The sequence below is a fragment of the Agelaius tricolor genome, unplaced genomic scaffold (assembly GCF_023055355.1).
Source record: "Agelaius tricolor isolate 1412-34295 unplaced genomic scaffold, bAgeTri1.0.p SCAF_6, whole genome shotgun sequence".
Taxonomy (NCBI): Eukaryota; Metazoa; Chordata; class Aves; order Passeriformes; family Icteridae; genus Agelaius; species Agelaius tricolor.
Genome location: NW_027269266.1, coordinates 26,508,239 through 26,524,823, shown reverse-complemented (window position 1 = coordinate 26,524,823; position 16,585 = coordinate 26,508,239). Strand labels below are relative to the sequence as shown.

Genomic DNA, 16,585 nt, shown 5'->3' with positions numbered 1-16,585 from the left:
GCATATGTTAATTAAACACCCTTGTACTTAGGCCAAAATGTTGGGATTGGGCGGTGTCTAAAGGATGTGGGATATTAATCTGATTTCTGTATAACTTAGTGTTCCCTCTGGCATTAAGCCTGCGATCTCTTTTTTTCTCCATGCATCTTTTATATAAACACCTCTCTCTTTTCAACTTACAGGCTGTATGTATGAAAAGGGACCTAGGCAGTTTTATGATGACACTTGTGTTGTTCCAGAGAAGTTTGACGGTATGTATGACACATCTCTTTTTCCTGTGCAGGGAGATGAAAAAGAGATAAGGGACTTTTCTCTGTTGCTGATCAAAAAAGCCCAGTAACGTTCCAATTTAGGATTCCTTAACACACCATTTGTGGTGCACCCAACCAAAGCTGACCTTTGTCTCTTGAAACCAAAGTCTCCTCTTCAAGAGGATGTCATTTGACTTTTGCCAGTGAAAGATGCTGCATCCAGACTCGTGGCAAAGGAGCTCAGTTTTGTACTGTTGAGAAGTCATTAGAGGATTTCCATTGCACTGATGATCACATATTGTTGCTTGAGATGTAATGAAAGCTGTACTTATAATTAACAAAACAGTGGAGAAAGCAGCAGCTTTGGTTTTACTGAGGATTAAGCCTCTTGTCTTGCTGTCTACAAAGTGATGAATAGTGAGAAGTGAGTATATAGTGCATTTCTTGTGTTTATGCCAATGTATTTGCGCTAGGTTGAATGTACTAGTGGTTTATTTTTCAGTGGGATTGATAACAAATCAATGACCTGTTCACAAAACTACCAATTACAGCAGATTTTTTAAAGAGGAATTCTGAGGTCAATTAAAATGAATGGTCCAAATTATCCTCAGTTACTCTGATGTAAAATCAGTTTCCTGGTGTAACTCAGTTGATTTCAGATTTATTTCATTAGAAGCAAAGTAGATGGACACTGTATTTCTTGCCAGTGACTCTGTTAGTCTGCAACTTTGGGAAGTAATTTAGAGACCAATTACTTAAATTTGCTAGAATGGCATTATATTAGTGGATGCATGCTAGTGTAGTGTTGTTAGTATAGCTTTTGTGTTAGTGTGTGTATGTCTGGCTTTATTTATTTCAGCAGGAAAGATTAGATATTTCCTGATAAACTTGAGAACAAATCTTTGACCACAGCTGAAAGTAGGGCTGTAGAATTGGTGTTTTTCTCCTACTTTATTTTGTTTGTTTTGTCCTGAGACTCACTTATGGATTACAAAACTATTGTGTGTTTAGCAGCATTTGTTGTATTTGCTGAAAATCTGGAGACTCTGAAATGAAAGTAACCCAGAGAACTGCACATTCTTCAGAATGTCACATGTATTTTTATGTTGCTAAGAAATAGATAAAAGAGTTTTAAACAACATTAGACCTAACTGAAGGCTGCTCAATTCAGTATTGCATTGTCACTGCATTGACACAGTCACAGAGTGTTTTATTGAAAGTCTGCTTTATACTGTGGCTTTGTAATGTGAGCTTGTTTGGATTTTTTTAACATTTCTTTTTAAAGCACATTGTGTCAGGTATTTTTTTTTGTTCCCCAAAAATGATTGTGGATCTGATCTAAGCACCAGTGTCAGATTTATATGTACATTTATGGGAATGGGATCAGACCCTGTACTACAAGAAGTTAAGACTCATTAACAGTAGCATTCGTCTATGTCTTCCTTAAAAAACCTTTTGGTTAATTTGGGTATTATACAGGAAAGAGAATGAAAATAAAAAAAAAATACAAGTACAGTAAAAGAATTAAATGTTAAGAAGTATTTTTGTGCCTGCACAGCAAGCAGTCTGCTGCTAGTTTCTATTACTGTCCATTGAGAGAACACCTTGTACTCTAGAAGATTGAACTCTTGATGCAAATAGGTGTGTTTATGCTTGCAGCATGATATTTTGAGGGAAAAATAGCAGATGTGTCATCATATTCTTGCCAGTAAAGGAAAAGTTGGATTAGCCCAGGACTTGCCATGATGTTTCAGAAGTAGATTCTCAGCTGCTTCATTTGAAATCAAAGATCAGCACAAGGAAAGAATTTGATCCTGTGTAATACTGTGCTTGCTATTTGCACATTGCACAGCTATCATTACAAGGGAAAAACCTGCCCTTGAAAAAGAAGGACTTTCAGGACTGGAACTTGAACCTCACATAAACCAAAAAGCCTTGTGCTGATTTATTTGTTTTCCACAGCTATTGAGTCAATTTTCTTTCCTGATTACAAAAGGAAGTGCTCCATTTTTAATATTATTATTCTGCCTTTCACTACGCAGAGCCATTCTGTAATGGCTGGCAGAGCATCCTAATGTTGTGGCTGAATTTAAATTCCTGACTTTCCTTATTAAACAGGTCACACTGTTGGAGGCTTTTGCTGTTCTGATAGTTGAAATGAGGAATTTACCAGTATATGTAGGATTGCAGTCATTGTGTGGAGAAAAAAATACTGTCTGCTTCAGCATCAGACCTTTCAGTTGTTGTTGTTTGCATGAGTTGTTCAGTATAAATATGATTTAAAAACAACAAAGACAGCATGGATGTAACAGGATGGTTTTCTCATTGGCAATTTGTGGAACAGCTAGTCGAATGTTACTGATATTTTTAAAAATGTTTTTCTAGACTTAAAATTTTAGAAAAATTAACTTGTTGCTTTTCAAAGAGAATACTAATTTAATATGTAGATATGAGTAAAAGTAATTTTGCTCATATGCAAGTCCAGTATGCCACAGAGGAACTCGTGTATCTGAAGGATTTACATGCCTATACATAAAGGACATGCTGTTTAAGTCCAAGTCAAATACTATGTCAAAATTTCCTTAGAAGCATTTGCATGCAAGAGAAGTTTCACTCAATAGGGTTTTGCACCTTTATGAAGCCTACATTACCAAAACTGGGGCCTGTGCAAAGTATAGTACACAAACACAGTTCTGCACATTTCAGAGTTGCTTCAAAAATAGTTAATGTGCTTTCAAAGAGAAGATATTACAAAATGGTTTGCAAGAGATTTGCATTTATCAGACCTACACGACTTAGTGAGACTTCCATACATCATGAATGAATTTAAATGCTTTTTAGTATATTAATATGTTATTGTAAGTCCCCAGCAAACAGGGGAATGTTGCATTTGAGGGTGGCTGATTCTTCCCTTTGTTTTGTTACCCCTAATGATTGCTTTGCCAACATGTCTGACGAAGTGAGTGATGGTGTTCCAGGGCATTGCTCCTCTAACATTGCTGCTGTTGTGTGCAGGAGATGTCAAACAGGAGCCAGGCATGTACCGCGAGGGACCCACGTACCAGCGGCGAGGCTCGCTTCAGCTCTGGCAGTTCTTGGTAGCTCTTCTGGACGACCCATCAAACTCTCACTTCATAGCATGGACTGGCCGAGGCATGGAGTTCAAGCTGATTGAGCCAGAGGAGGTGAGCTAGACAGACAGCATGCCCTCACATCCACTGCCCCATCCTGCAAACTTAACTGTGCTGCTTTGGAATTAGGCCTTGTTTTCCTTCAGGATTTTGCTTCAGTAGTGCTTTAGAAAGGTGACAGAAAGGACTGGCAAGAGAAGTGCTTCAGTTAGGACAGAGGTGTGGCTAAGCATAGATTTGACTCCTAGTCCCACAAAACAATAAAAATGTTGCAAGTACCAGAGTTAGTAAATAGTTCACAATAATTGTGGGGTCTGCATATTTCAGAATCACTTTATGGATGTAACTATATCCCAAAATCCTTTGAAAACTTGTCCCTTATTAGTCTTTCAACACCAAATATTGGATTCATTAGATTGTTTAGTACAGGCTTAGATCCTAGGCTTGCAGACACTCATGCACACGCATGGCTCTTCTGTACCATGAGGTAGATAAAATTACTTATATTCATGAACATTTGTTGAAGCATGTCTTAGTTCACTTGTGTGATAAACAGGAATAAATTGAATGTTTTATTATGTAAACTGTTTTGGACTAGGTAATGTTATGTAACCTAGCCTGCATTCTAAACTGTCATGGAAATTGTTGGAAGATCAGGTGTATGTGAATTTTGTTGTAAAATTTAAGTGGAGGATTTAATTAGGGTTGTCAAAAGGCAGTATCATTCTGCTTTACTTTTCTTGCCCCTTGAATATGGTTTTCTAATAGAGAGGACTTCATCAAATTTTCTGACAGGATCCCCTCTGAGTTAGAGCTGAGTGGGAAGGCTTGGGGGTTTATGGCTGCTTCTGCATTCCACCAGCTATTTCTGCTGTTTGCCATCCATCTACTGGCATTAGGAGTCTGAAAGCTTTCTTGCATGTTACTTACATTGTCTGCTAATCCTGTGGAGAAGTTGGAGCAGCTGGGGATGGTCCCAGGACTGATGTCCCTTTCCTTCCTGACGTGGTCTAGTTTGAGGAGCAGGTTGCTGCAAGGACGCAGGTGCTGGCTCTCGTTGTCTGAGCATCCCCTGCTCTAGTGATAGTCACCATGGCAGATCCTGCCGTTGTGTATCTGAGGATTTGAACTCAGAATAGTTCTAGTCAATATGACCCTGAAACTTTGCTGGCAAGCCTGCAGCCTTAGCCGGCTACATGGATTCCTTAGTTGTGTAACCTGTCTAAGAACAGAGCAAAATCTTTGGAAAGTTTTTTGTTTGGTTTTGGTGAATGTTGCACATGATTTTTTCCCCCTACCCTAGTCTCATATTTTTACTCTCTCAGTTTTGTCTTGTCTTTGAGGTATGCCCAATTTTTTTAAAGATTGAAGCATTTTATTGAGAAATGGTTTCCAGCAGATGGTGCAAAAACTTTATAGATTTATTAGCTAAGGAAAGGAAAGTAACAACCCCCTGTTTTCCTTATTGTGTAATTCCCTGAAGAATTGGATATTCTAATTTAACTTAAACAGATCATCTGCATGTCTGGCTGTGTAGAAGTTGCTTTTTGAGCAGCATTGCATCCAAGATCTGGAGGAGGCTTGAAGGTTGCCTAACTCTGTGTGTTCCTAGAAGTACAAAGGACTTTAAGTTGTTTTTTTAATCAATGTCATGAATCTGACAGAAACAGTCAATTAAAATAAGAATAGCCTATGGGAAGTTACACAATTCTGTTGGTTGCCTAGTATAAATTGAAGGGAAATCAAAGAGCTTGTTGGTTCTGCTGTGGCAAGCTAGGATGTCAGTGACATGACCTTTCCATCCATTCCTTATTGGAGGTTTACGCCCTCTTAGAGAGTGACAACAAAAATGAATATGTATCAGCTCCTGGAGTGCCATAGTTCATTCAGGAATTAAGTGACTGTGAACTGTGGAGCCTGAGAATTGGGCATAGGTCCATTTATGCAGGCTTGTCACAGGGACCACAACCTTCAGCAGGAAGGTGGGGTAGAAGAGTGGAATCCTTTCCGCAGAGCAGGACTAGGTAAATGCTGTGCAGTTCAGGGATGGGAACTGGACCTGACTGCTTGTTTAGGAGTCTCAAAATATCCCAAATGTAACATATTCTTCACCATTACTTGTTGTTTATCTTTGTTGTGTAATTATTTATTTTGCAAGCCTGTTATGTTGGGGACATTTAGGACTCCGATTAATGCAGAAAAAAACCTTGGAAGGGATAAAAAAGGAAATGATGTGCTCATGTGTTACAAAAATGAATAGGTGAATCAAAGTTAGACATCTGGGCCAAATCTGCAGCTGGAATAAATGTACGTGATTGGAGGTGTGTTTCAGTACAGCTGAAATGTAGCTGAAGTTAGCAGAACTGTGATAATTTACATAACCCTGAAAAGCTGCACCACTGAAAGGAAATAATGCTTTCAAAAGAAATTTTAGAAATTATAGTCCAGGTGGACACCAAAATCATAGATTTTTCTTAGTGCTGCGTGTTGCCATGGCTTGCATCAAAAAGCTCCAGACACCTATGGGAAGTTTCGCAGAGCAGTCTGCAGAGAAGCTGCTTGGCTACTCTGTCCTTTTTCCAGAGCTGTATGCATATGCACCTCTCAATCATTTTTATAAAATGTGCTTTAAAGAGTTCATCAGCTCTGCCTTTTTTTCCCTCAGGTGATATTACAGTCATTTTTACAGACAGTAATTGAAATGTCACCAATAGCCGATTAAATTTCAGGCAAGGAATAAGAAGTTAAGCTCTTTAAACAAAGGGTCGCTTTGTCCAAAACTATCTTTAGCAATAAAACAGGAAGCATAGAGTCAAGTAGAAAACATAAGTCAGAGCAGAAGGCATATTGTTCTCTATGGAATTGTTTCATGAGTTACTTGCAATTCACTTTTTATTGTTATTTTTAAGGGGAAATTATAGAGCTGAAACTATGAAATTTCTGTTCCATTCTTCATACCACCATATAGTTCTTCCAAGCGATTATTCTGCCTCCTTAGATAATTAATTTTTTTTACTGAAGTAATGTTTAGGGCTGGGAGTTGTCTTTTGACTTGTATCTCCTAATAATTGCAACACAGCTGTCATTCCAAGTACAGTCTGTATTAGTTCATGAACTAAGTATGTATGCATGTGTTTTTAAAATAACTTACTTTTTTTCCTGACAGCAAAGAAAAGATAGACATGGTACAATTATCCATAGTATCAAACTGAAGAAAGGTTTTGTAAAAGTTTTCTGGTAGAACTTACTAAATGGTTTTTGTCCATCCATTATATGGCTTTATTTTTTCATTGGTTTTCTTTATTAAAAAGCAAAGAAAAACCCTAACCATCCACCACATTGTCCAATAAGTCTGTTACAAGTTTAATGATGATGCAGATCCAATTAAAATTCATAGCAGTACATGGGAAATTCAGGTCATAGCAACCTTTTCCTATTTGTTGCACCTGCAGGGTTTTCCCTCCTGCATCCCCAAATAAAGTATCTGATGATAAGATCTGCTTGTTAAATGCATTTAACAAATCATTGCTAATCCATTTTTGTGGCAGGTGGCACGTCGCTGGGGGATTCAGAAAAACAGGCCAGCTATGAACTATGATAAACTTAGCCGATCGCTTCGCTATTATTATGAAAAGGGAATCATGCAAAAGGTGAGTGGCTAATTTTGTATTACATTTCACCAGAGTCTTGCATGTTAATCCATAGGTCAGTTTACAAGGAGTTCTTGTAATTGCATGGTTAAGGTAGTTTTTTTCATCTGTTTTGGCAAACACTAAGCTTTTGAACCTACTATGTACAGCATATGCATTAAGATTTTTTTCTCTATGTAAAAAACATCTGTGGTTTCAGTTCACACAATGCATTTCATGATTATAAGGAAAGAAGTAACATTCAAAAATATCCAAAAGAGCTTCCTGGCAGCTGGAAAAGGCAAATGGTAGAGTACAGTATGATTAATGTTTTGCAGATCTAAATTATCTGCCCAGTGCTTGGGTACTTTAGTAAGTGCAAGATAGGGGAGAATAATTATGCCTATTAACATACCAAGTACTTTAATATTTTTACCAATAGTGTTGTAGTAATAGTGGTTTTGAATGGATTTTAATATTTATAATAGACTGAATTAAGAGAAATGTATAACAATAATTTATCTATTACGGGCTAGTCTTGCTGACAGTATTCAAGCCATCCTCCTACTGTGGCCTGCTGATTTTTAAATCTTGCTGTGCAGTACCGTGTAGATTGACTGAGAAATCAATAGGAGAGGCCAGTCTGCTGTATCTACAAAACTGCCAGGTGTGATCAAAGATCATAATAAACACCTTGGACTGCAAAACTTATTCCATGTCTTTTCATATTGGTCTTGTGACCAGTGATGATGAACATGTTTAAACTTGTCATATGCCAATTCCATGAATGGAAACAATGCTCTTAGCTCAGGTTACCGGGCAACGTTTCTGGTAGGTTTTGTGAAGTCTGAAAAGTTCTCTTTCTTAGATTATAGGATTGTTGTAGTGCACTCCTTTTTCACTATCAGTTGTCAACTGGGACAACAATCTGGGCTAGTATTGGCTTACAGTTCTTCAGTAGCTCAGCACCTCATTCATTTTTGTGTGTCATGTAACAGTGCACAGAGTCTTTGTAAAGTGGATTTGAGACTAGGTCTGATCAGAGAGAACCAGAAGTGTTTGGTTTTGCTGACTGGTGCTTCAGGCAGAGGAGCTCCTTGTTGCAGGTTACAGCTCAGCAGCATAGGCAACTGTGCTGCCAGCACACTTCAAAGGCAGCAGAGGCAAAAAAAAGTAGCAGAGTGAAGCAAGTTGAAAAGGTGGGGATAGAAATACCAGAAGGCTGATAATGCTGCCCCAACCCACACATCCATTTAATGTGTATAGCTTACAAGTGCTTTGGACAGCTAGCTTGCTACATCCTAAACTACTACTTTATTATCTACAAGAATGGGTTTAACACATGTTTTGAAAGCTAGCTTGTATGCTTATTTTTCTGACATAGCAATGTTTTGTATTTTTCCTGGGATCACTCTGTCTGGCCAGTTCATGTATGTTAAAAACTAATGGGCGTAGTAGATGCAAAGCAGGTTTCTTTATGGCAAAGTTTGTATGCATATTTTCCCTCCCTTTTTTTTAAATCAACAATGATAGCAGGTTATGCAAAAGCCTGATTTCTGAGTGCAACTTCTAGTCTATCAAACTTGCTGACATTAATTTGATTTTTAAAATTCTGCTGCAGATACAGTCCATACCAAATTCTATTTGTAGAATAAATAAGCTGAAAGTTTAAGGAGGTGCTTCACACTATTTTGCACCCATAGGAAGAGAGTTGTTGAGTTTGCAACACTTTTTCTCTCTTCACTAACTCACTTCATTGCTATGGTAGCTGGAGTTGCAAGAAGCAGACAATATGATTTTATTTTAAAATCATTTTAATAAATTGTGAGCATGCAATCTAATGCATATTTTTAAGCACAATTTTTAAAATAAGCTACTTGAGAATACACTATATTGACTTCTGTTTGTTGCTTGTAATAAGACAGCAATTTTATGTTGTTTTTAGCATTCTCTAGCTTTTAGGAAATTGAAGCCTAGACATTTAAAGCTGTTTCTGATTAAGGGAAAACTTTAGGATCTTTGGACAAATTGCCCCTCCATAAGCAAATCCAAATGTCCCAGCTTTGCATGAGCAATTGCTAAGTACATATTAGCCTACGTATTTGCTTACACTGTCCCTGTACAATCAGCAGGCACAATAACTAAAGTGCTTTTATACGTAAGCATGAATCAATCTGTGTAAAGTGAAATCCAGATCTCTGCAGTGCAATGTGATTCTTTTTTCCACTTCGCACACGGAGTGTGTAATTTTATTTTGCCACTGTAGTGACAATTTGTTTACATTTTCCAATAAGAACAGTTCCATTTGTGGTTAAGTATAGGAAGCGGTCTCAAACAAATGTTTAGAAGCAGAATACTTAGTTCATCATCCAACAGGATGTCATGAGTGGCAAAATCAAGAGCATTCTGCACAGTCTGCTTTGGCAGGTCCCACTTGCCTTTGCGAGGTTGTTACCTCACCAGTTCTGCTGTCTCGTTATTAATTGTGTAACAAAGGTGAGTTCTTTGCAAGACTGTTGAACTTGGAGCTGCGAAACACGGGGCCTTACACTGCACCTTTTTTTCCCCTTCTGTTGTCCTAAGGTGGCTGGAGAAAGATACGTCTACAAGTTTGTTTGTGACCCTGAAGCGCTTTTCTCCATGGCTTTTCCCGACAACCAGCGCCCCTTGCTGAAGACTGACATGGAGCGCCACATCAATGAGGAGGACACTGTGCCTCTGTCCCACTTCGACGAGAGCATGGTCTACATGCAGGACGGGGGCTGCTGCAACACCCACCCCTACAACGAAGGCTATGTCTATTAACAACAGTGACACTGAAGGGGTGTTTCCCCCTCCCTTAAGCTTCTCCTCTTTCCCAAGACCCAGAGGAAAGCTGAATCGACTTCAGTTTGTTTTTTAAATAGTACACTAAAAAGGGGCTTTTCCTGTTGCATTACTCCTATGGTCTGCCATGGACAGCGCACTTTATTTGAAAGGGGAGGGTTGGAACCTAAATGTTATTCTGTGTAAAAGGAGGAAAAGGGTGGGTTTGCTTTTTACTTAAGTTTGGGAAGGGAACATACAGGTTTTAAGTACAAAAAAAGCTATATCATGTCTGTTTTGTTTCATATCGGCATAAGATATTGTACATTTTCTCTGGGTATCCGTAGTACAGTTAATTCTCATTGTGCAAAATAACCACTTTTGATGATGATATCAGCACAGCATGCCTAGGGCATTTGTTTCTTGCCATTCCTAATTGTCTTTCTGTAGTAATAAAAGAGAAGCAAAGCATATACCACAGCATTTAATTTTGAAGTTTCCAGTGGCAGAACTTGTACCTTGCCTCTGTGAACAACCAGATAGTTTTGCTATTTTTTTCCTTTCTTTTTCTTTCTTTTTCTGTTTTTTTCTTTTTTTTTTTTTTTTTTTTTTTTTGTGTATGACTTAAAAAAAAAAATCCTATTTAATGACAGACTGGCCATAAGTACAGTGACCAAGCAGTGAAATCCCTGACTTCAGACTGCAAGCTGCATGCTGTATCTGGTGCCACATTGCTATACATATATGGCCCATGCTATGGCGCTGATTTTTCAAAATCCATTTGAGGGTAGTAATTACATGGAGTAGGCTTTCTGGTGATCATGTCAGCATTAAATACAGGATCATGATGAGGAGGGAGAAAACATTTTGTATCCTTCCATTTCCTTTGGTACATAAATAAGTTATTTAATCAATAGGAATTAACTGTACTAAGTCACATATCTAATTATGCTGTTTAGACACAGCAAGCACTCCTTGAGAAAAATATCCAATACACTAAATAGGTACTTTAGTAATTTTTAGACACGGTACCCATTAATATGCATTTAAACCTTTTACTGCTGTGTTATGTTGATAACATATATAAATACTAGATAATGCTAATGCTTCTGCTGCTGTCTTTTTCTGTAATATTCTCTTTGATGCTGAATTTACTATGACCATTTATAAGCAATGCTGTAACTACAGGTAGCATTTCAGGACAAAATAGATGACTTGAACCATTTATTGCTTAGAAAATAGCTTACGCCATAGCTGTGCTATAAGCAGCTTTTATGCGCATCCACAAATGACTAGTAAGCTTCAGCTTGCTAAGGAAAGCTCTGCAGAACCTTTTGTAATTTTCGGTGGAACAGAGATGAACTGTCAAAGAATACCATGAAGTTGCTGTATGACGTTGTAGTGCTGGCACTGGTGTTACCAATCAACTTCTTTTGGACACTAAATGTAAATGTGATCGGATATGCTCGGAAGACAATTTAAATTTTGAGGGGTTTTTTTGGTTGTTTTGTTATTTTTTCAAATTGTTTTATGTTTTGAGAGGGGTTACCTTGGACACAAACGACATGTGCTATTCTGTATGTAAAACAAAAAGCGGCAAAACCCCAAAAGTTTAAAATATTTATGAGCACCTTTTTTGAAATACAATAATTCATAAGTTGGAGGGATGGAGAGGAAGCTAAGAATTGGATTTAATTTTTTGCCCAGTGAAATTTAAATAGTTGTTATATGAAGTACCTCGTTTTCCTAGATTGTCAAGAAGTGGGAGAAAAATAAATACATAACCATAAAAAGACAAGAATAACTTTCATCATAATGGATGGATTTCAAAGACAGTCCTAGGTGGTGGGTTAATCTTCCATCCTTTGTCAGTTAAGACACTACTTAAGTTATGAATATTTTAATACACATTTAATCAAAATAAAGAAGTAGTGGTCACTAGAAACCACAGGTGCATAAAAAGCATTTGGGCAGGTATTTAATTTACCCAGATCCATGAGACAACATATTTTATGATATATGCCTTAATATGCCACCTAATTCTGTCATTCATAGGTCTCAATGGCACTTAAATACTTGGTGATCAGCTGAGAAAAAGAAGTCTAAAATTGCAGAACTAGCAGAAAGGAAAGGGAAAATGTTCAGTAATATTGTTTAAAAAAATGTGGTTTCCATTGAAATAAGGTTCAAATGAAACATGCTTTGATGAAAAGTTCTTGGATTGGTTTTGGTTCTTTAATGTCAGCACAGAGCGCCTCTTGGCTGTGGCAGGATGTGGGTATTTGGGAAAGGGGTTGGACAAAAAAGAAAAAAAAGATTTTAAAATTGCACTGAATGTGTAATATTTAAGAAGAAAAAATATATATATATCTGTATACGGTAGTGACTCACTGAACAAAACAAGCAGTCAGACCAACATTACATGATCTCTCAGCAGAAGACAAAAAGGTCTTTCACTGAACTGATTAACCCTTTTTAAAATGTACCTAAGAGGTTTATTTAAAGTCTATTTTTATTCCACTTTTTTGTTTGTTTGGGGTTGGGTTTTTTTTTTGTTTTGTTTTGTTTGGGGGTTATCAGGTAGAATAATAAATCTGGCAGCTGATTTCTGCAAGATTGTTGTGTATTGGATTCCTAACCATTTGGATTGGAGAGGCCCCTGCAGAAAGGTTACTCTTTTGGGAGAGGAGAGGATGGTCTGTCCCTGTTGCCTAGAATGGCTTGCTTCAAAGGGTAACCAAAAAAAAAAAAAAAAAAAGATCGGGGAAAATACAGGCGGCGTATGTACAATTACAATTCACGTGTATGTATATATGAGTTATAGTCAGGAGTTAGATTACCAAAGCATTGTATTTGACTGACAAAAGGGAGGAGGATGGTCTATGTATATTTTGGGATTGAGTCCTACTAAGAACACTTAGACATTTTCATTTTAATACCTTACTGGATTTGAATGTGGGATGTTTGGGGCTGGGGTAAGGGGGCTGGGTTTTCCTTTGGTTGCTTTGGGGGTATTTTAGTTTTGTTTTCAAGCTGCACCACAAGTGGAGGGAATATGCAGCTTTCACCTGTTTTTAGTGGGAGCTGTAATAGAATGAGCTTGTCTCTGCTGGTCTGTCTCTGTGCTGGGCAGAGCAGTGGGGCAGACAGGGCAGAGCTGCTGTGAAACAGTCAGGAGGCATCACTGGAAAGACCCAGCACTGTGGAACAGCTGAAGGGGCTCAGCTTTCATGTGCCATCCCAGATCACCTGCACCAATAGCTGAACACAGGTGAAGTTAGTGAAGGACTTGGCAGATTCCCTCAGATTCCATTTGAGAGTGTTAACATTACAAGTTTAGGACAGTTTCTTTTTCTTTAGGGATCTGACTTCCATGGCAGAGTCTGCCCTTTTCTCTCCAAGGTTACAGCAGTCTAACTTTCTTACATTAACAACCTTAACATTACATTCACTGAAAGAGCAAATTTCATCTGCTTCTCAGACCAAATCTGCTTGCTGTCCTGACCATGGTCTGGTGAGGTTACTAGGGGAAATTAGGATACATAAATGCTTTTCTCCAGAAATTCCCTGGAAAGAGGCCTTTACTCAGAACCTTTTCATCTTTGGGATTCTCTGCAACATGGTACTATTCCCCAGGGATTAATGCTTAGAGTTTTATTGCCCTTGACATCTGACTGGGTAGGGCTTCAAGTCCATTTTCACAGGACAATATCATCTGTTAAATATTTTTGCCTTCTTTGTGGTTTTTTTGTTTGGTCGGTTTTTAATAGCAGGAAACAGATCAATGTGTACAAAAGGTATTATGAGGAAATCTTTGAGTTGTTAATGGCTCTACTTTCTCCTCTGAAGAGCATTAGCTTCAGTTCATGTATTACAGGTAATAGCACCCATAAACAGCCCTATTCAGTGCTCACATTAATAGTACTGAGGACTTTTCTAAATAGTCTCCTTCAAAGATTTTTTTGGGAGTCTTAATTAATATGGTATGTTTACTCTAAGAATCATCACTTTGGAATATTCCTCTAACATAAGAGCCTAGCATCTAGTAATAAGAGCCTAGGAAATTAATTTCTCAGTTCTCTACTTATCTGAGGGTTTTTCTGTTGTGTGTTTGAGTTTTTGGTTGTTTTTTTGTGGTGTTTTGTTTTGGTTTTTGTTGTGGTTTGTTTTGTTTTTTTGTTTTTTTTTTTTTTTCCTGATTTTGTTGGTTTGGTTTGGTTTTATATCAGAGGCTACTCTGCTTGGAAAGGAGGTAGCAGCTGAGAGCAGGTGCCTCTGCATCAGAAACCCCAGTTCAAAGTCCACTGCATTTTGCTAAGCTACCAGGCTGAGAACTAGAGTATCTACAATACAGCACTGAGCCCTCCCCTCCCTGTGCTTTTACAGAAGAGGGGACAACAGTGCACTGTCTTTTGTTTCTTCTGCTACAAGAGCAGTAATCTCTGGCAGAGCAGCAGGATGGAAAGCTAGGGGCAGTAGCATTTTTAAACTGCAGAATTACCCAGATCTGTCTGTCTGAGACACCAAAAATGCATCAGCCAAGTGCTGTCCCTTACCCCCCAGCTTTCACGATTGGTAGGTAAAGTTAACTTCAATCTTCAGGAGGTTGAAATATTGGTTTTCTCCCTGAACACCAATTTAATTTCTGTGGGAAGGAAATATCTGTGCCATCTTCTTATGTAATAGTCTGAAAATGTCTATGAAGTATCTTGTTGACATTTTCCCAAAGAACTTTTTTTGTGTGAAAATGCCACAGCACGCATCACCACAAGAAAGGGTAAATAAACTCCAAGAAGTTATCCATACATCAGGCTCTCCAAAGCTATAGTAGTATTTACTCTAGCAATGTATCATGTCTTTAATACTGCTGTATTGTCCTTATTACATAGTTTCATTGGGCTGACCTCAAAAATACTCACTGTACCTTGAAATTTTGTTCATTTTAAATGAGCTTTTAAATTAGTTACAGGAAGGTAACCCTGAGGCAGGGTTACAATCAAGCATTTGGATCTGGTAAGCCATAACTCTGAGTCTTTGTCTTTGCTCTTACAAAGCTCTGTGGGGACATATACCCATATAAATGCTTTTTAGTTGTGTGGTAGAGAGGAAATTACAGCCACTGGCTGGATTTGGGGGGTGAGGGTGGTTTGGTAGCTTTTGGGTATCTACGACTGGCTTTGTTTCAGAAGGAACATCTACATGTATTACATTCCACAGTTACTTTCCAAGTAACCAGGTATAGAATTGGTGTCCAAAATAGCATTTTTGCTGTGTAATTTACAGTAGAGGCTATGGTATTTCCTTGCTGCTGCTCTAGAAAGGAAAGAGTTGAGGAGATTTCACCATTTTCTTTTCCCCTCCCTTCAGTGACAGGACCCAGCTGATTTGCCTGAAGATAGTTCAAGCCAATTCTTCTCTCACCCATTTTAGTGAACAAGCTGCTCATCAGTACAGTGGCACTTTGTAGAAGCTCAGGTACAGGGTGTTGAGTATTTTAGATGTACTGCAAAAGGCTTTCTATGGTGGCTTTCAGTCAAAAATCTTGCATGGGCAGTGCCATATGGCTACACCACCTAAACAGAGGCAGAGAGAGATTTTTTGCAGAGGCACCAGCTCCTCAGCTTGAGACATTTGCTGAAATCTGCAGTTTAGGCTGATTCCTGGCCAGCCAGGGTGAGTCTGCCCTGGCAAGGAACTCAGTGTGTATGTAGAAGACCAGATAGAGCACTATCCCAGCATGCCTGAGTGAGGAAGCACAGAGATGGGAAAAAGTCTGTCAGGGGCAATCTGGCTCTACCAAACAGCTACTCCAGAGCTGATTAGTACAGGAAGAAGGAGGTTATATGACCAATACAATAAATCACAAAGATAATTATTTGAATGACATGCTGCAGGAGAATCATAAGAAATTATGGAAAGCAATAAACTCTGTAAACAGCAGTGATTTTTTAAGACCCTGGTGCTTGTGGGAGTGCTTCAGGAAAAGGAAGAGAGAAAGTAAAACACAGAAAGGGATGATAATATTAGATGAGAACAGCAGGAGTCAAACCATGAGCTGCATTAAGGGACTTGGAAGATTGCAGTGTTTTAGATAAAAGGAAGGGACTAAGATAAGTGCAGAGTCAGTACACTGAGATAAGAGCAAGAGAGAAAAGGTAATTGGAGGCAGTGCACTTTGTGGTCAGTGGGCCAAATGTGTTAGGCTCAGAGCTGCACTGGGGATGTGTATGGCCCTGGTAGCATATCCCCAAGGACAGGAATACCAGTTCTGACTTTGGAGTGATTGTTGATTATTTAGTAAAATCATCTGCAGAGTGTTTGGTAGTTGTTAAAAACAAGATACTGGAATATGCAGAGAGTTTTGGGCTGTAAATGTAATGTCTATTTCATCCCACTATACTAAAAAAACCCAACAAAACCCGCAAACACAAAAGAAGAATACCTTTCAGGATAATGGGGCAGATTGTGGGTTGGTATAACTCAGCTTGGTTTGCTCAAAATCAGCTATGTAGCTTTATGTTAACAGAGCCTGTATTTGGTAATGTGTATGCCTGTCTAGCGTAGTATATACACAGGACTTTTTTACTTGTTGCATTATTCAGAAAGTTATACAAATGATCAAGACCTGGGGCGTAGCATGAGACCAACAATAAAACATGAAATTAAGCAAAAGTACATGTCTTCTGAATTCTACTGATGTAGGCAAGTCATTATGCTTTTGTATAAAGCTCTCTGATGGAGCTCTATACACGCCTCTAATCCTTGCAAT

At 38.3% G+C, this 16,585-nt stretch overlaps 1 protein-coding gene across 6 annotated transcripts in view; it reads left to right on the top strand.

Annotated features, from left to right (window-relative positions):
* The window catches only part of ETV1 (ETS variant transcription factor 1), a 66,354-nt gene extending 54,323 nt beyond the window's left edge, over positions 1 to 12,031 (top strand). For all 6 annotated transcript variants that reach the window (XM_071429102.1, XM_071429103.1, XM_071429101.1 and 3 more), the window contains 4 exons: positions 183 to 251; positions 3,267 to 3,436; positions 6,931 to 7,032; positions 9,595 to 12,031. In XM_071429102.1, coding sequence (XP_071285203.1) covers positions 183 to 251; positions 3,267 to 3,436; positions 6,931 to 7,032; positions 9,595 to 9,816 — 563 coding nt within the window. In that variant the 3' untranslated portion in view covers positions 9,817 to 12,031. The remainder of the gene's footprint in view (positions 1 to 182; positions 252 to 3,266; positions 3,437 to 6,930; positions 7,033 to 9,594) is intronic.
* The last annotated feature ends 4,554 nt before the right edge of the window (positions 12,032 to 16,585 follow it).